Raw genomic sequence first — 19,863 nt, 5'->3', positions numbered from 1 at the left:
AGTTCAGTTCAGTTCAGTCGCTCAGTCGTGTCCGACTCTCTGCGACCCCATGAATCACAGCACGCCAGGCCTCCCTGTCCATCACCAACTCCCGGAGTTCACTCAAACTCATGTCCATCGAGCCGGACATAAAGTTAAAAGACAAATAGTAAGAAAATAATCTTGCAACTAACTTCTAACACAAAAGGTTACTTTGTTTAAAATACAAAGAACTTTCACACTTCAATAAGATAAATGTAAACAGTCTAATAGAAAAATGAGCAATTTCCAGAGCCCAGGAACCACAACTACTGAGCCCTGAGTGCTGCAACTACTGAAGCCCACGTCCCCTACAGCCTGTGCTCTGCAACAAGAGAAGCCACTACAATAAGCCTGCACGCTGCAATGAAGAGTAGCTTTCACTCACTGCAGCTAGAGAAAGGCTGTGGGCAGTAATGAAGACCCAGAGCAGCCAAAATAAATAAATAAAATTATTTTTAAAAAAGAAAAATGAGCAATTTATTTAAAAAGAAATACCCAGAGATATAACTCAGATAACCAAGAGACTAAGTTATTTCCTGTTAGGCAGGAAAAATGAAAAAGAGTAACAAATATTGCATAGATGAGGCCATGAGTGGGAAATCTTACTCATGCTGGCCAAATTTTTAATTTGACAATTAAAAATTTTAAGTGCATATCCCTTTTTACTTATCAATTTCACTTATAAGAAAGTTTTCTAAATAATCATGAATGTGTAGAAAGATTTAGTGGTGAAAACATTCATTACAATATTGTTAATAAAAAAGAAACAACCTAAATGTCTTCAAATTGAGGATTTAAAAAATGTTTTATTTACTTTAATATTTATTAAAGTATAGTTGATTTACAATGTTATGATATTTTCTGGTGTACAGCAAAGTGATTCAAATATATATATCTATATACTTTTTTCAGATTCTTGTCCTTATAGGTTATTACACTGAATATTGTTCCTTATGATATACAGTAGGACCTTATTGTTTATCCACTCTATATATTAGTTTGCATCTGCTAATCCCAAACTCCCAGTCTGTTCTCCCTTCCTCTCCACCCCCAGCAACCGCGAGTGTGTTCTCTTTGTCTGTGAGTCTGTTTCTGTCTCATAGACAAGTTCACTTGTGTAATAGTTTGGATTCTATATATAAGTGATGTCACACATATTGGTCTTTGTCTGACTTACCTCGGTTAGTGTGATGATCTCCAGGCCCATCCATGTTGCTGCAAATAGCATTCTTCCATTCTTTTTTATGGCTGAGTAATGTTTCATTCAGAATTTAACTCAGATGACCATTGCATCTACTACTGTGGGCAGGAATCCCTTCGAAGAAATGGAGTAGCCATCATGGTCAACAAAAGAGTCCGAAATGCAGTACTTGGATGCAATCTCAAAAATGACAGAATGATCTCTGTTCATTTCCAAGGCAAACCATTCAATATTACAGTAATCCAGGCCTATGCCCCAACCAGTAACGCTGAAGAAGCCGAAGTTGAATGGTTCTATGAAGACCTACAAGACCTTTTAGAACTAACACCCAAAAAAGATGTCCTTTTCATTATAGGGGACTGGAATGCAAAAGTAGGAAGTCAAGAAACACCTGGAGTAACAGGCAAATTTGGCCTTGGAGCACGGAATGAAGCAGGGCAAAGGCTAATAGAGTTTTGCCAAGAGAATTCACTGGTCATAGCAAACACCCACTTTCAGCAACACAAGAGAAGACTCTACACATGGACATCACCAGATGGTCAACACCGAAATCAGATTGATTATATTCTTTGTAGCCAAAGATGGAGAAGCTGTATACAGTTAGCAAAAACAAGACCAGGAGCTGACTGTGGCTCAGATCATGAACTCCTTATTGCCAAATTCAGACTTAAATTGAAGAAAGTAGGGAAAACCACTAGACCATTCAGGTATGACCTAAATCAAATCCCTTATGATTATACAGTGGAAGTGAGAAATAGATTTAAGGGACTAGATCTGATTGATAGAGTGCCTGATGAACTACGGGTGGAGGTTTGTGACATTGTACAGGAGATAGGGACCAAGACCATCCCCATGGAAAAGAAATGCAAAAAGCAAAATGACTGTCTGAGGAGGCCTTACAAATAGCTGTGAAAAGAAGAGAAGCGAAAAGCAAAGGAGAAAAGGAAAGATATAAGCATCTGAATGCAGAGTTCCAAAGAATAGCAAGGAGAGATAAGAAAGCCTTCCTCAGCGATCAATGCAAAGAAATAGAGGAAAACAACAGAATAGGAAAGACAAGAGTTCTCTTCAAGAAAATGAGAGATACCAAGGGAATATTTCATGCAAAGATGGACTCGATAAAGGACAGAAATGGTATGGACCTAACAGAAGCAGAAGATATTAAGAAGAGGTGGCAAGAATACACAGAAGAACTGTACAAAAAAGATCTTCACGACCAAGATAGTCACGATAACGTGATCACTGACCTAGAGCCAGCCTTCACCTAATGTGAAGTCAAGTGGGCCTTAGAAAGCATCACTACGAACAAAGCTAGTGGAGGTGATGGAATTCCAGTTGAGCTGTTTCAAATCCTGAAAGATGATGCTGTGAAAGTGCTGCACTCAATATGCCAGCAAATTTGGAAAACTCAGCAGTGGCCACAGGACTGGAAAAGGTTGGTTTTCGTTCCAATCCCAAAGAAAGGTAATGCCAAAGAATGCTCAAACTACTGCACAATTGCACTCATCTCACACACTAAAAGTCATGCTCAAGATTCTACAAGCCAGGCTTCAGCAATACATGAACTGTGAACTTCCAGATGTTCAAGCTGGTTTTAGAAAAGGCAGAGGAACCAGAGATCAAATTGCCAACATCCACTGGATCATGGAAAAAGCAAGAGAGTTCCAGAAAGACATCTATTTGCTTCATTGACTATGCCAAAGCCTTTGACTGTGTGGATCACAACAAACTGTGGAAAATTCTTCAAAAGATGGGAATACCAGACCACCTGACCTGCCTCTTGAGAAACTTGTATGCAGGTCAGGAAGCAACAGTTAGAACTGGACATGGAACAACAGACTGGTTCCAAATAGGAAAAGGAGTACGTCAAGGTTGTATATTGTCACCCTGCTTATTTAACTTCTATACAGAGTACATCATGAGGAACGCTGGGCTAGAAGAAGCACAAGCTGGAATCAAGATTGCTGGGAGAAATATCAATAACCTCATATATGCAGATGACACCACTCTTATGGCAGAAAGTAAAGAGGAACTAAAAAGCCTCTTAATGAAAGTGAAAGAGGAGAGTGAAAAAGTTGGCTTGAAGCTCAACATTCAGAAAACAAAGATCATGGCATCCGGTCCCATCACTTCATGGGAAATAGATGGGGAAACAGTGGAAACAGTGTCAGACTTTATTTATTTGGGCTCCAAAATCACTGCGGATGCTGATTGCAGCCATGAAATTAAAAGACGCTTACTCCTTGGAAGGAAAGTTATGACCAACCTAGATAACGTATTAAAAAGCAATGACATTAGTTTGCCAACCAAGGTCCGTCTAGTCAAGGCTATGGTTCTTCCAGTGGTCATGTATGGATGTGAGAGTTGGACTGTGAAGAAAGCTGATCGCTGAAGAATTGATGCTTTTGAACTGTGGTGTTGGAGAAGACTCTTGAGAGTCCCTTGGACTGCAAGGAGATCCAACCAGTCCATTTTAAAGGAGATCAGTCCTGGGTGTTCATTGGAAGGACTGATGCTAAAGCTGAAACTCCCAATACCTTGGCCACCTCATGATGGCCAAGAGTTGACTCACTGGAAAAGACTCTGATGCTGGGAGGGATTGTCGGCGGGAGGAGAAGGGGACGACAGAGAATGAGATGGCTGGATGGCATCACCGACTCGATGGACACGAGTTTGAGTGAACGCCGGGAGTTGGTGATGGACAGGGAGGCCTGGCGTGCTGTGATTCATGGGGTCGCAAAGAGTCAGACACGACTGAGCGAATGAACTGAACTGAATGTTTCATTGTGAGCGTCCCAGGTGGCTCAGTGGTAAAGAATCTACTTGCCAAGCAGGAGACATGGGATCAGTCCCTGGGCTGGGAAGATCCCCTGGAGATGGAAATGGAAATCACTCCAGTATTCTTGCCTGAGAGATCCACGGACAGAGGATCCTGACAGTATACAGTCCATAGGGTTGCAAGAGTTGGGCATGACTTAGCCAGATGGACATTCAGGTTGGTTCCATGTCTTGGTTATTGTAAATAGTACTTCTATGAACATTGGGGTACATGTATCTTTTCAAATTAAAGAGTTTTGTGCTGACGTATGGCCAGGAGTGGGATAGCTAGATCATATGGTAGCTCTTTCTTCAGGAACCTCCATACTGTTTTCCATAGTGGGTGCACCAATTTACATTCCCACCAATAGTGTAGGAGGGTTCCCTTTTCTCTATACCCTCTCTAGCACTTACTGTTTGTGGACCTTATATAATAATGGCCACTAGTGTGAGGTGTTAACTCATTGTATTTTGACTTGCAATTCTCTAATAATTAGCAATGCTGAGTACCTTTTTATATGTATATTGACCATCTGTATGATTTCTTTGGAGAAATGTCTATTTGGGTCTTCTGCCCATTTTGAGAATTTAAATACATAGAACAACCTTTCATTAGAATGGGGCTTCCCTGGTGACTCAGGTGGCAAAGAATCCGCCTGCAATGCGGGAAGCCCGAGTTTGATCCCTGGGTTGGGAAGATCCCCTGGCGAAGGGAACAGCTACCCACTCCAGTATTCTGGCCTGGAAAATTCCATGGACTGTATAGTTCATGGGGGTCACAAAGAGTTGGACACGACTGAGTGACTTTCACTGTCATTAGAATACTCTGCTGTCTTTAAAAGTGATTATTTTAAAGTGTCATTTTATCTTAAAATGTCAGTACATCTACATCTATCTATATTGTTTATATTATTATATAGTTCTAAATATATAATTTTATATAATAGCATATATATATATTTGGAATGCTATTCCAAGTAAAGTAGCTTGGTTTGGAGATTGGGGAGCTAAAAACATATAAATATATGTCAAATTGATAGATACAGTTATGTCTATATCAAAATATTAACACATTTCTAGATTCATGATAATTTATCTTATTTATGTTGTTTTCTTCTGAATTTTTTGCAAAGATTGCTTTATAATTGAGGAAAAAAATTTCAAAAAGACAGACTGCACATGTGGACAAATATGAAGGTAGCCATTACCCAATACAATTATTACCCAAACCAGGACACTTTTGAGACTAAAAGGGGAGTCTATTAATAATTTTGCACAATTTGAACTCCTTAGGCAAGCTCAGACTTTTGGTCAGGCTGCTTAGACTGGAAGGTCTGTGGGATTTGTCTTTGAAGAAGGTGTTAAAGATAAACCACTATCACAGAGACTGCCCTTCTATCAGTATAACTGGGCACAATTTCCTAACATGCTGGCCAGGTGGCTAGTGAAGTGAAAGTCGCTCAGATGGCCAGAGAACCTTGAAAAGTTCAAGAATCTCACCTAGTTAGCGCATTTGGATCAACAGAGCCCTAATTTTAGAAATTTGTTCTTGATTAAATAGTATTTCTCAAAGAAATATGCCACTTGACTAAGAACACACTATTATTACCCACATTCTCTCATATTATGGATTTTAATCTTGGAATTTGACTTGGTGTAACAGTTTTAAATCCTTCCTGATTCCAAATCCACTCTTGCCTTTGCCTGTTTTCTACTAAGCTTTGTTTTCAGGAACTATTATCTGTGGCCTGAGGCACGTACTTAAGCCCCTATCCATCACTCTGTTCCCTTCTGGATATTTCTATCTCCCAGTCTTTCAGGGCCCAGCTCAAATTCCCCCTGTCTCCTAAGCTCTCTCCACCACCACAGTAACCTGTCCTTTAAGGCACCTAGGCATTTATTACCTGCACATCAGATCAGCACCTTCTCACAGGCTATTCTGTTCTTCAGTTACTGACTGTACCTACATTGCCCTCAAACCAGACTGTAAGCTCCTCATGGGCACAATTGCTCACATTCTGTGCCATCTGGCATGTGGCCAGACAAAGTCAGTCTGTCAGCTTCTCTTACTCCCAATCATAAAATGAGGGTTGTAATTCCTTTATATACTCCACCTCCCACCCCAACTTGGGTGGTTGCTAGACATTATAAGAGATGATTAGTTTGATTAGCCAAAGTCTCTAAATGCCAGGGTGTTTGCATAGGTAGAAAAACTGCCTTCTCAAGTGAGGCAGCTAGTGAGATCTTTCTTTGCTTAAAGCATCATGAAATGACACCTTACAGATCCATAACAAAGGTAGACTGGGGCAGTTCTATCCTAGAGTAGTGTCTGCGTGTTAAAGATGGTTCTGTAGATACAAAGAATGAAAGTTCAAACAGGCTCTGTTAATACCTGCAATACTATCAACTCCATCTTACAATATTTTACTTGTATTTAATTCTCCCTGTACAGGGCCAATATGGAGCCCATCAATGTTGATCAATGCTCCAACGTCTGCCCTGGCCTCCTAAAAGTCCAGCATCTGCCATTACTTGGCATCGATCACAAACGAGGCAACACACATTGCTAATCAATCATGGGTCAATCCATAATTGAAACGATATTCTTTGTACTCCTGCTGCCAAATTTATTAAACTGATATACATGTCAATGTCTCTTCCTCCAGCCTTTAGATGACTTAATCTGTACCTGAAATGTGAACAACCAAATTTAGATACCAAGATCAGTTTATTTATTCCAAAATCATTTTACTTATTCCAACACTCAAGTCACTACATTTCTCCTATGTGAGAGTCTTCTTGGGAAGTCTGCCAACTCAAATGAATTCACTCTAACCTGACTCACTCTATAATACTTTATAATTACACAACTGTGGTCAGCAAGGGAAGGTGACCTCTGTTCAAGCAAAATGTAAAACTCCCAGTTGAACTGTTAACATAGATAAAGAGGGACCAACAACCCCTTTCCTCCTGCTATTCATCTGGCATCTTAGTGAGCATTAGGAAAAGATACACTTTCTCCAAGAAAATTTTCTTTCCATCTGTTACAAAATAATCTTTGTATTTCTGATTTTGTTAGAAGGCACTTCAGTGTCATTCGCCAAGAAGACTGTCACAATAAATCAATAATGTCTGTGATGTGAATGCTGGTTCCTTAAAAGTGGTGCAACCTGGGCTTCCCTGGTTGCTCAGTGGTAATGAGTCTGCTGATAAATGAAGGAGATACAGGTTCGATCCCTGGTCTGGGAAGGTCCCACATGCTGCCTGTGAGCCACAGCTACTGAACCTGAGCTCTAGAGCTCAGGAACTGCAACTACTGAGCCCAGGTGCTGCAACTACTGAAGCTCGCACACCTAGAGCCCGTGCTTCCCAACAAAAGAAGCCACCACAGGGAGAAGTCACACCCCACAACTAGAGAGTAGCCGCCGCTTGCCACAACTAGAGAAAAACCCACACAGCAATGAAGATCCCACACAGCTAAAAATAAATAAATGATTTTTTTTAAAGTGGCCCAACTGTGCAGTGTACAATCTATGCAGTAGCCCTGGCCAGCGGTTTGATAACTTCAGTGAGAAGGAGTTGTGCTTTATTTTCCTCTGCACCTCAATTTCATCATCTGTAAACTGGGAGTAATAAGAGCTACCCAGCATGGGTGTCAGCGCCAATCAGCCTTCCCATTAGAACAGGGAAGCAATGATCTGTAAAGGATTCAGAGAATAAGAAAGAGATCACATTAGTCAATTATTACCTGAAAACTGTATCCCAAGGTAGAATGCTTACATTTTCTTTTATTCTACAAACATAATTCAGCCAGTAACAAAACTTGGCTTTCAAATATTGAAAGTGAAGACTTGAGTTTTGGGGGGTTTTTGGTTGCAGTGATGGATCTCATAACCCCCACCCTTGCTAGGTGTCTGTGTGATGAAAGAGGCCCACAATGAAAAATAGTTGATGAGGGTTGGGTGTTCATTGTCTGGAAACAAAAAAGAGAAAAAGGAAAATTGGAAATTGATGGTCCTGTATCAGTGTTTCTTGACCCCCTCACTATCATCTGGGGCTGGATAAATCTTCATTGTTGGGGAGATGTCTGTGCATCTTATGGTAGGATGTTTACCAGCATCCCTGGCCTGTATCTGTGAGATGCCCCTCCCTGTCACAACAACCAAAAATGTCTCCAGACATCGCCAAATGTCCTTGGGGTGAGGCAGGGCAGAAAAGGCAGAGGCAGCAAAATTGTCCCTCTTTGAGAAATACTGGCCTACTTGGAAATTTAAATTTATAGCCTTAGAATCATTCTTGAGAAGTAGTCATCTATATGCAAGCTGGCCTCCAAACAACGGGGACTTTGTTTGAGCAAACCTGGGCTTAGCTCTGAGTTCTGCAATGATTGTTTTATGACCTTAAAGACGCTAGGCTTCTGTTTCCTGTCATATAAATATAATCCAAACCTTGGCCTCTCATTTCCAGGATTTTCTCCTTTGGGGGGCCAGGCTGGAGGTGTTATGGATTGCTGGGTGTTGACCTAAGGCATCGCAGCCCAGGCATCCCCCGGCTCACTTGGTACCTGGCCACCTCCCAGAGTCAGGGCTGCCATCTCCTCTTGAATAACAGTGCTGTTACCACACAGGGCTGGCATGAAGTGAAGCTAGCAACTTTCAACCTTGCTACTGTGGCTCCCATGTAAGTATAAGCCCATTATCTAATTTTCCACAACACAGTTGCCTAAGACCAGGTCATTTAAAAACTTGAGGAAAGCAAGAAAAGGACAGCACACAATACCTTACAAATGGAAAGATACTGGTTGAAGGATTCCAGAGTCACGCCTAGGTTGTCCCAGACAGGTTCTTCTGGATGCTACCTGGCCTGCTCCCAGCCTCTGAACGGCTCTCATCCACCTCATTCCTACCACCTGGGGGACCTACAGAGGACTGCCATCTGGGAAGCACAGGGGCCCAGTGCTTATCTCAGGCCTGCTCCCTCCCTCTTTTCCAGTCTTCACTTCCTGGGGCTTTTTCGTCCTCTCCCAGGAAGACTGGACAGATGGGAATATCCACATAGAGGCTCACCCATTACTCAGAGAGGCTGGCCTTTTCAGAATACTTGAAAGACCATCTCTCCACTTGTTTCCCCAAGTCTGAGATACGTGGTTTGGAAAATCTTGGCGAATACTTTCACCAAAAGTCCAAACTGGCTGTTGCCACTGGGTCCACATTTGTGGTTCCCTGTGAGTAGGAAGTGAGGCCAGGTTTCCAGTGATTTTCTTGATCTGGCCCAGTCTCCATCATGAGATGTGGTATGACACATGCTGAAGTCCTAATCCCAAAGGTGACAGTGTTAGGAGATGGGACTTTGGGAAGTTACTAGGTCATGAAGGTGGAGCCTTCATGACTGGGATTAATGCCCTTATCAGAGAGACCCTAGAGAGCTAGCACACCCCTTCTGCCAGGTGGGTACATGGTGAAAAGGTGCCGTCTATGAAGCAGGACTGATGCTAAAGCTGAAACTCCGATACTTTGGCCACCTCATGCGAAGAGTTGACTCACTAGAAAAGACTCTGATGCTGGGAAGGATTGGGGGTGGGAGGAGAAGGGGACAACAGAGAATGAGATGGCTGGATGGCATCACCGACTCGATGGACATGAGTTTAAGTGAAGTCTGGGAGTTGGTGATGGACAGGGAGGCTTGGCGTGCTGTGATTCATGGGGTCGTGGAGAGTCGGACACGACTGAGCGACTGAACTGAACTGATGAAGCAGGAAGCCCTCGTTGAATATCAAATCTGCCTGCACCGACCCTGTACCTCCAGCCTCCAGAACTGTGAGAAATAAATTTCTGTTGTTTTTAAGCCACTTAGTCTGTGATATTTTGTTACAACAACTCAAATGGACTAAGACAGAGTACCTAAATACCTAATGGCAAAGAAACATTTTTTTCCCTAAAAGACAGCAAAACAAATGAAACGTGTATGTATGTGTTCAGTCGATCAGTCCTGTCCAACTCTTTGCGACCCCATGGACTGTAGCCCTCCCCTAGGAAGACTGACAGATTCCCCTGTCCATGGGATTATCCCGGTGAAAATATTGGAGTGGGTTGCCATTTCCTCCTCCAAGGGATCAAACTCACATTTCCTGCGGCTCCTGCGTTGGCAGGTGGATTCTTTACCAATGAACCACCTGGGAAGCCCATATGTTATGAAACAAGAGTAATTAAAAAATGAATTAGTCAAAAAAGTGGGCAGAAGACCTAAACAGACATTTCTTCAAAGAAGACATACAGATAGCCAACAGGCACATGAATAGATGCTCAACACTGCTAATTATTATAAAAAGGGAATTAAAACTACATCCAGGTACCACTTCACATCAGTCAGAATGACCATCATCAAAAATTCTACCAATAATAAATGCTAGAGAGGGTGTGGAGAAAAGGGAACCTTCCTACACTATTGGTAGAAATGGAAATTGGTGCAGCCACTATGGAAAACAGTATGGAGGTTCCTTAAAAGACTAAAAAGATAATTACCACATGATCTTGCAATCCCACTCCTGGGTATATATCTAGAAAAGATGAAAACTCTAATTTGAAAAGATTCATGTACCCCAATGTTCATAACAGTACTATTTACAATAGTCAAGACATGGAAGTAACCTAATGTCATCAACAGATGAATGGATAAAAAAAGATTTGGTATATACACATGATGGAATACTATTCAGCCATAAAAGAGAATGAAATAATGTCATTTGAAAAAACATGGATGGACCTAGAGATCATCACACTTAAGTGAAGAGGAAGACAAATATCATATCACTTATATGTGGAATCTAAAAACTGATACAAACGACCTTATTTACAAAACAGACTCACAGACATAGAAAACAAATTTATGATTCCCAGTGGGGAGAGGGATAAACAGGATTTGGGGATTAACAGAGACAAACTACTATATATAAAACCGATAAACAGCAGGGACCTACTGTATAGCACAAGGAATTATATTCAATATCTTGTGCGTAGTAAGTCACTTCAGTTGTGTCTGACTCTTTGTGACGCTATGGACTGCAACCCACAAGGCTCCTCTGTCCATGGGATTCTCCAGGCAAGAATACTGGAGTGGGTTGCCGTGCCCTTCTCCAGGGATATTCAATATCTTGTAGGAAAGGAATCTGAAAAATAAAATCTGTATATGTATTATATGTATGTATATACATATATTCGAATCTCTTTGCTATACACCTGAAACTAACACAACATTCAAAATCAACTATATTTTAATGGGAAAAAAAGAGGAATTGGTGCTGGAAAAGATAGTTTAAGCAGTAGAACAGAAAAGAGCTCAAAAACTTACCCATATATTTGGGAAGTGAGTATGTGATGGATTCACTGTAGCAAAGATAAACGATTCAATATATGCCTGAGAAAATTGGTAACTGTTTGGAAAAATAGCAAAAATTAATTTTTTATTTTACATCATTAACCAAAAATGTATAAGACCTAAGTGTAAAAAAAAAAACCTTATTAGGCATTAAAAAATACACAATAAACCTTCAGGAAGAGAAGCTCTTCTTAAGTAAGACACAAAAAAGTAAAAGGCTTCAGGGACAAGTCTGATACATCTGACTACATTCAACTGAAAAAAAAGTATATTGGAAACAAAGATATAAATAAGATTAAGAGAAGAAAAGCAACAATCTGGAAAATTACATTATTTTCAAACAGACAAAAGACTTAAATCTAGAATGTATAGAGAATTCTTACAAATCAATAGAAAGATCTAAGAAAATACCAATAGCAAATCATTAAAAGATAGAGCAATTTACAGAGTGAAAATACAATGGACATAAGAACAAATGCTCAAAACATACTAGAAATGAGGGAAACACAAATTAAATAAGCTATTTTTACTGTAATATTGGCAAAAATTAAAATGTTTGAAAATGCTGATTGTTAATTAGGGCATGAGGAAATAGGTACAGTCAGCTAATTCAGAAGACAATTTGGCAGAACTATTAAAATTCAAAATGTACATGCCTAGCAATTCCACTTTCGGGTAGAAATACTCCCTCATGTGCTCAGAAAGTATATGTAAAAGTAAAGATGGTGATCACCCTATTTTTTATAAAATCAGAACTCTAAATGTCCACCAGTAATAGACTCTGGAACATTTTATGAGCTATTAAGGAGCAGTTTAAATGAATGAGGGATTTCTACATATAATTACATGCAACAGTATGTGTGAAAAAAGAAAGTTATAGAAGAAAAATACAGTATCCAGAGAATGGGTTTTTGCACCCATCAATCTTGTTTATGCTGATGCAAGGCTTTTTCCTCAACCAGGGATATATATATACACGTATGCACACACATACATAGATGTGTATGTATCCCTGCAAAATGATGCTGTTGATGTTTTAAAAATAGAAAAGAACACACAGCAATATAATCTAGACTTGTAATGCTAAATCTATCTAGGAGGTAAATGTATCAAAAAATGGTATGAAAAAATGCCTTCAGAGCGAGGGGTATAGTAGTGATCTGGGGACGTTTGACGGGGTTAATCAAAGGGAACTTTCCCCTTGTCTGTATTGTTTTACCTTCTTACAATAACACGTTTATACGTGATTTTTAAAATTCAATATTCTTTCCCAAAAGAACCTTTTTCTTAGGAAAAAAAATAATCTGCAGAGACCCCAGCCCATTTATTAAGACAACTATTTACACTGTCATGCAAAGACTGTTTCATCTCCACCTACACTTTGGATTTTGCAGTTCTTGTGCATCACAAAATGGTCTTTCTACGGTCTTCCCAGAACAAAGGGATATTTACCCTGTCCTGAAGTCCAGGTCAGGATGGAATTTCAGGCAAAAGATGTTTCAGACAGTGGTCTTCACTAACTGATGCAGGGCAGCAGCCCCATCCAAACGAAAATGAGCTTTAGTTTCCTTTTTAAGGAGAAGGACATTGTCAGAAGCAAGCATAGGAGCCCTCCTAGTGTCAGAGGATCAGCCTGTTTCCGACTGGCAGCTGTTGTCCACAGGATGCACAGAAACTAAAATAATAATTGTAGTGAACATTTATAATTGTCCACTGTGTGCCAGGCCCTATGCTGGGGGATCAGTACTCAGAATCTCACTTAATCCTCACAACCATCTGAAGAAAAGAGCTTTCGTACCCATTTAACAGATGAAGAAACTGAGGGTCAGATGGATTAAGAAAGCTTCTCAAACACATGACTAAAATTCAATTCTAATTCCTGTCTGCTGATCTCAAGCCTGTGCTCTGGCCTCCAACTGTACTGCCTCCCCTACTATATTACTGGTGGTCTGGATGGAGTGAGTGGACTTTGCTTCAATTAATTTGTGTACATTAATGTTAGATCTGTATTTATTTATATTTAGGTGAAGAGCTCAAAGTGATTTCTAGAACAAGGCTAAAGAGATGCTATCGTTTTTCCTGCCCGACCCCTGATAAAGAGTAGTGGTTAGGTATGCAGCTGGCTCTACCACACACTGAGGAGTAGAGGTCACCTTAGCCTGTAGCATTAGAGCTGGTCCGGGGAGCCCTGGGCTTCTCTGGTGGCTCAGTGGTAAAGAATCCACCTGCCAATGCAGGAGACTCAGGTTTAATCCCTGCGCCAGGAAAATCCCCTGAAGAAGGGAATGGCAATGCACTCCAGTATTCTTGCCTGGGAAATTCCATGGACAGAGGAGCCTGGCAGGCTACAGTCCATGCGGTTGCAAAGAGCAGTATATGAAAACGACTAGACAACAAAAACAAGGGAGTCCCAAGTGATCAGAGTCACAGTTGAATATGCGAGAGGATTCAAGGCAGTTCTACTTGAGACAATACACTACTCTGTTGGCTTTTTTGCCCCAGTCAGAATACAGATTTCATGTTTTTGTAGTATTATTTATTAATAGAGTCTGTGCTTATTCAGACCTGGCATGACTAGGGTCTTATATTGAAACTAATAACAAAAAGCCTTGAATTCCTGTTTCCTTTCCTATTCCTGGTGCTACTGGGTGTCTTTTATCCCAGTCCTATTTGATCCACCATCATGCAGGAGGCGGGGAAGAGCAGGCAACCTAATCTAACAAGGCAAGTAAGATGGCACACCTGCCCTCCAGATGCAGGGAGCTTTTATAAAAGGTAACAACGTATGTAACAAACTTCCCCCCAAATTATAATTCTCAGAGAGAGAGAGGGTTAGGAAAATAGAGAGCAGAGTGGCAGATGGGATAGATGGATTCAATTAAGGCAAAGAACATCAAACAATTCCAGGGATGCCTCGTTTTAATGGAACATGTCATTTTCTCTTTGTCGCCTCCAGGTAACTCCCAACAACAGTCTAGGTAGGAAGTAGGGTGTGCACACAGCACCTCGACCCCAGCAGGAGTTTAATATCCTCAAATGAGAGCGCTAATATTCCCTCTTCTTTTCAATAATGTGCTGAAACAGCACATGAATCAGACTAAGTGAATGCAGGCTCTGTATTTGATGCATATTTCCCCAGAACCAGGTGTTATTCAAATTAAATAGGTATTTTCCATTGTCATCTCCATTGAATTGATTTCTTTATTTGGTCTGTGGGAGAGTCTCCTTTTTAATTAAACCAACCACTGTCATTTTTCTGGGAAAGATAATAAAACAATAAAAATATTTACACCCCTTTTATCTTCCTTAAACATTAATCATGCAGGAAGAAGGTGTTACACCTTTGCTAGACAGTTTTATCACATAGACATTATACTAACATGCTTTAAATTACTGTTTTGCAGGTCAATTTATTCCTATTAAGGATGTGTAAGATTCCTGTCGTCACTAAGAAAATTTGTGACTATTTACTACCAAAAGAAATTCAAGTCTGCAATAAATTTGCTATATACACAGTTGGTATGTAAGTATAGACGTGTATATAAAAATATATATGCACCATGCTGACCCTAATACTACTCCCAACTGACCGCAATTTTCATCTAAAGTCAAGTGTAAAGTCTAGTAGTTGGATGAGCAAGGCTTTCTTCATTCTCTGGCTCCCAGCAGTGTAATTTAATAATGGCCATGTTATCCACAGTTACAAAGTCAAAGATGGGTTATTGTTATTGTTATCTCTATAGACAGAGAAACTATGGAAGGCTCAGAGTGGAAACTACTATTATACCTGGTAATTCTAACTGCAATCGTGTATACATGTTCTATCAGTGAAACATGGCAATGGTATCTAAAGTCTTGTTTTGGAGAGATGCCAAATCATTTTGAGATTCTAGCCCATACTTTACTATGTTGCAAACTAAAATCCTCCCAGCTAGAAGGGAATATTTGGGTTGTCATACCATCTTCAGAGAGCTGGGCAGAAATAACTTGAGAAAACCAGCTGGAGTAGTAAAGTAATGTTAAAATAGTGAACCACGGCTTTGTTTCTCCTGCACCTTTAGATGTCCTGACATTTCCTGATGATATACAAGCTTTCATTTTTTTTCTTTTTTGAGTGACTCCCAGAAGAGACAGAATTTCTGGAAGCTCAAGTCACTGACTCCCTGCCCCTGGGCTTGAGTCCCTTAATCACTGTACCCTCCACATACCTCAAGGAGAGTAGGGTTGTAACAGCCACCATTGTGGTGGCATCACTGTCAGTAAAGAATTTTCCCAACAGTTACATAATGACCTGATGGCTGGAGATTTCTCTATGAAGTAATGATTGAGCTTAAATAGCAAAACTTGAGTACCCAAAGGATAAAGATAAAATGCCAAACTCAGCATGTAGGAGATACTAGCGTAAACCAGTTGCACAAAGCTGGCAGAAAATTTTAGAAAAACAAATGGTATACAACTCACAGCAGGCTCAAAAGAGGAACAAGGGAACACTGCTCAGACTTTTTCTTTTGTTAAATGTATTTTTCTAGTAAGTTTTTTGTTATTCTATCACTTTATACCCAAACCACTCTGTATTAGTTATGTATTGCTATGTAACAAGTTACCCCAAAACTTAATAACTTAAAATGATAAGCACTAACGATCTCACAGTTTATGTGGGTCAGGAATACAGGCTTGACTTAGCTGGGAGCCTCTGCCTCAAGGTCTTTAACAGTTGAGGGCCAGGGCTATGATCTCAAGGCTTGCCTGGAAAAGGATACGCTTCCAGACTCACGTGGCTGTTGACAGGATTCAGCACCTCACAGCCTACAGAACAAAGAGCCTCAGTTCCTCACGGACTGTTGGCCAGAGGCCTCCTCTGTTCCCTGCCACACGCACCTCTCCAAAGGGTACCTCACAACACAGCTGCGGCCTTCCCTAAGAGCAAGTCAATGAGACCAAGAGTGAGAGAGACAGCAGCCACAGTCTTTCTGTAGCCTAACCTCTGAAGGGCCATCACTCTGCTACCCTGTTGGTTAGAAACAAACCACTAGGTCCAGCCCACACACTAGGCCATGCACACTAAGCTGTGGGGGTCACTGAGGGCATCCGAGAGGCTGCCTAGCACCTCTGCATATACAGTGAGGAATAAACACCAAAATGGAAAGAATATTGGAAAGCTATAAGGGAAGAGGAAGCTGTTCCGAGATCTCATTATTTCTACCTCTGAGCTCGCACGCTCTCTCTCTTTCTCCCTTTCCCCAAATCCAGTCATGCAACACATCCTCGGATGAGGCACCTTACTGACTGACAGTGTCTCTCATACCTGCTCTCTCTTCTCCATATGCAGGGGACCACCAAAGTTCAGGCTTTCATTTCTTCCACCATGAATAGTGCATCACTACTTTTCTCACCAGCTTCTCTAGTCCAATACATCCTGGATACCAAGGCCAGAAAGTAATCTTTCTAAGTCATACTTTTTATTTATCGTTTTACCACAGAAAGCCCTTTAGTGGCTCCCCATTGTCAACAAAACCCAAATTCTTTAGGCTGCCATAAGATGCCTTTCATAATTTGACCTAAGCCTGACTACAAACTCATCACTCCCAAATCCCAAATAATAACCCATCATCCCAGCTAAACCACACTAAACACCCAAACACACCACACTTGCTCAGCTTGAGAGCCTCTGCTGACACCATTACTCCCCCTTCCCTTGGCAAGACCAATCTTCACCTTACCATTATAAATCCTCTCCTATTTCCAAAGTGCAGAGCAGAGTAGTTTCCTCTGTGCCTAATCTTCTCTGTGACACATTTTCTGATCACTCCAAACTAGATTTTGTTCCTCCCACAGACAGGTACAGCTCTGAGAGGCCACACCACTCACTGACCTGGCCAGTCACTGGGTACACGGCTTGTTTTTCCAAGAAGCTGGTAAGTTTCACACCTTCCTTCTTCCACAGAGACCATCAGATTGCATCATCACCAGAACTAGCCTGGGTCTCACTTGTCTTTCTCTGCTGGGGATGGTAGTCCATGACAAGCAATAATTGTTGAAAAGATGGATGGATGGATGGAAATGTCAAGCATGGTATCTGACATATGAGATCAGTAAGTAAAAAAAAAATCTGCTAACACTCTCAGTCCTTCAAATGAGACTCTACTCTCAGTGACATCTTAGCCATTTAGTGGTTCCTATGTAGGAACACTTCCAAAGAGAGCAAAGGCAAATGAAATTTATTCGGGTCTGACCAAAAACAAGCCCATTCACACAAACATCAAAACTGAAAATCAACCGGAAGCTCCTCCTTCATCGCCCATCCTGATCCTGGCTTTGAGGTACAGGATGCCAAGTGCAGGGACATTAGATGACAGAGCCAGAGCAGACTTCAGGACAAAGAAACTTCAAATCCGTGAGCTTCAGTCATGGGGCAGAAATAGGCTGTGAGAACTAAAAGGGTGCTGGGGAAAAAGAGGGAAATATGTCGATTGTGGGGTAGAGTCCATATATTTTAGGTAATTCCTAGAAAATGAAAAAAAAAATTTTTTTTAAATGAGAGATACCAGAAGACCTTTTAACACCTTTGCTGCCCACCCCTAGGGGAGGAGGGAGGAAGTGGTGGGAATCTCAATGAAAGCATCAAATGTCCAAAATCCAGAGGAAATTTAACGCTTCCTCTCTATTAACAGCTGGCCAGAGCAGTTAATGGCAACCCACTCCAGTGTTCTTGCCTGGAGAATCCCAGGGACGGGGGAGCCTGGTGGGCTGCCGTCTATGGGGTCGCACAGAGTCGGACACGACTGAAGCGACTTAACAGCAGCAGCAGCAGCAGAGCAGTTAAGCCTCAAGTGAATTCTCCCAAGAACCAGATCCCTGATTGCCTGCGCTAATCCGGGCGACCCTCATCTCAAAGGAAGAAGTGCTGGAAACGGCTCCAGGGGCTTGGTCCGTTAAGCAGCACCTTCTGAGAGTGGGTGAGTCCTCACTCCCACTACCGTGGATGTGGAGCAAAGTGTGCGCAGTGGTTCTCTGAGAGCCGGAGACTCGCATTGCGGGGCCCCGAGTTTTGAGCTTTGCAACGCCCCGCAGCCTCACATGGGAAGGCAGCTACCTAGTCTAGCTCCAAACTCACCTGCTTTTTAGAACCACTGCCATCTACCCATTGCTCTCAGCTCCCAAAGGCATCCGCAGAATCCTCCACCACCCAAGGTCCACCGAGAAAGAGAAGAAAAGGTGGAGGGAGTGGTGGCTGGGAGGAGAGGTCACCGGGGTCTCCTCCCTTGAGGTGGTCGTCGGGGGAGGGGGTCGCTCGGCCCCTCTCCACTAAGCGGCAGGGATCCTCTCGGAGGCGCCTCACCGTGGGCGACAGGAACTGGCGAGGGCAGGACGCGCTGGAAGGGCTGCACGCAAAAACTTTCCGTCCTGGAGCGCAACTCTGCGGGGAAGACCAGCCCTCCCACGGCCCCAGGTCGCGCCTCTCCCAGGTCGCCCTCAACCTCCTCTCGCACGTCCGGCCCCCAGCACCCCGGCTAGCGGGCGCCGGGCGCCGCGGCATCCCCACGCCCCGCGCCGCGTCCTCCGGGCCCGGCGCTCAGCCCCGCCCCCGGCGGCGGGCGTGCGGGCGCCGGGCCTCGGGGCGCCTCTCTGCTGCCCCTGGCGGCCGCGGATGCCGAGAGCCGAGCCGAGCCCGGCCGGGCGCTGAACGCCGGCTCCTCCTCCTCGCTCTCTCCTCCTCCTCCGCCTCCCTCCTCCCATCCCTCCCTCCCTCCCTCCCCCTTTCAGAACACTCAATGTCGGAACGTTCCGAAGATGACGTCGGAGCGTTCTCGAATCCCGTGTCTCTCGGCTGCTGCTGCCGAAGGAACAGGGAAAAAGCAACAAGAAGGAAGAGCAATGGCGACACTGGATCGCAAAGTGCCCAGTCCGGAGGCGTTTCTGGGCAAACCCTGGTCCTCCTGGATCGACGCCGCCAAATTACACTGCTCCGACAGTAAGAACCCCACCGCCTCCTCCTCCTTTTATTACCCTGTAACCTTTCCATTCACCTAGAGCCACTGGGAAAAAGTGTGTGTGTGGAGAGAGAGTGGCCCCCGGTGTCCTCCATGCTTCTCCCTCTCTCTAAATAAATACACACAGAGACAGATCATCAGTGCACAGAGAGAGGCCCTGCTGCCAGGGCTGTCTGTCTGTCTGTCTGTGCCCTCTCCCCGTGGCAGCCCGCGGGGTGGGCTTTCACAGCCCCACGGTGTATCCGTTTAAAAGGCTACTCTGTTGCTGCTTGCATAGTTTTTTTTTTTTTTGGTACCTATATGGGCCAGGTAGATGGAAATCCGGACTTGGGAGAAAATGTTGCATTGTCAATTTTTGAAAGATTTTCATATCCAGTATTTATATCGATCTGTTTGCAAATAAACACTCTCCCTTCCCCCCTTGACTTTGCCTCCCCCCTTTTTTCTCTTTTTTTCCTT

General features: G+C 42.7%; 2 protein-coding genes across 7 annotated transcripts in view; one reads left to right on the top strand and one right to left on the bottom strand.

Moving 5' to 3' along the window:
- Nucleotides 1–17,402: 17,402 nt before the first annotated feature.
- LOC148778328 (uncharacterized) lies at nucleotides 17,403–19,015 on the bottom strand. Of its 2 annotated transcripts, none has more exons than XM_088832235.1 (2): nucleotides 18,528–19,015; nucleotides 17,403–17,917 (listed from the first exon to the last, which is right to left on the bottom strand). In XM_088832235.1, the coding sequence occupies exon 1, from the start codon at nucleotides 18,948–18,950 to the stop codon at nucleotides 18,564–18,566; it is 387 nt and encodes a 128-aa protein (XP_088688361.1). In that variant the 5' UTR covers nucleotides 18,951–19,015; the 3' UTR covers nucleotides 17,403–17,917; nucleotides 18,528–18,563. The 2 variants fall into 2 exon arrangements, with proteins under 2 accessions (XP_088688361.1, XP_088688363.1); XM_088832237.1 differs by having other exon boundaries at nucleotides 17,403–17,856.
- Nucleotides 19,016–19,174: 159 nt separating this feature from the next.
- ATXN7L1 (ataxin 7 like 1) overlaps nucleotides 19,175–19,863 on the top strand; it is a 272,758-nt gene continuing 272,069 nt past the window's right edge. For all 5 annotated transcript variants that reach the window (XM_088834272.1, XM_055420748.2, XM_055420747.2 and 2 more), the window contains exon 1: nucleotides 19,175–19,385. In XM_088834272.1, the coding sequence (XP_088690398.1) occupies nucleotides 19,205–19,385 (181 nt within the window). In that variant the 5' untranslated portion in view covers nucleotides 19,175–19,204. The remainder of the gene's footprint in view (nucleotides 19,386–19,863) is intronic.

This window comes from Moschus berezovskii, chromosome 3, assembly GCF_049115385.1.
Source record: "Moschus berezovskii isolate FMDL1 chromosome 3, NW_MosBer_1.0, whole genome shotgun sequence".
NCBI classification, from domain to species: domain Eukaryota; kingdom Metazoa; phylum Chordata; class Mammalia; order Artiodactyla; family Moschidae; genus Moschus; species Moschus berezovskii.
This window is presented reverse-complemented; position numbering and strand designations above follow the sequence as displayed.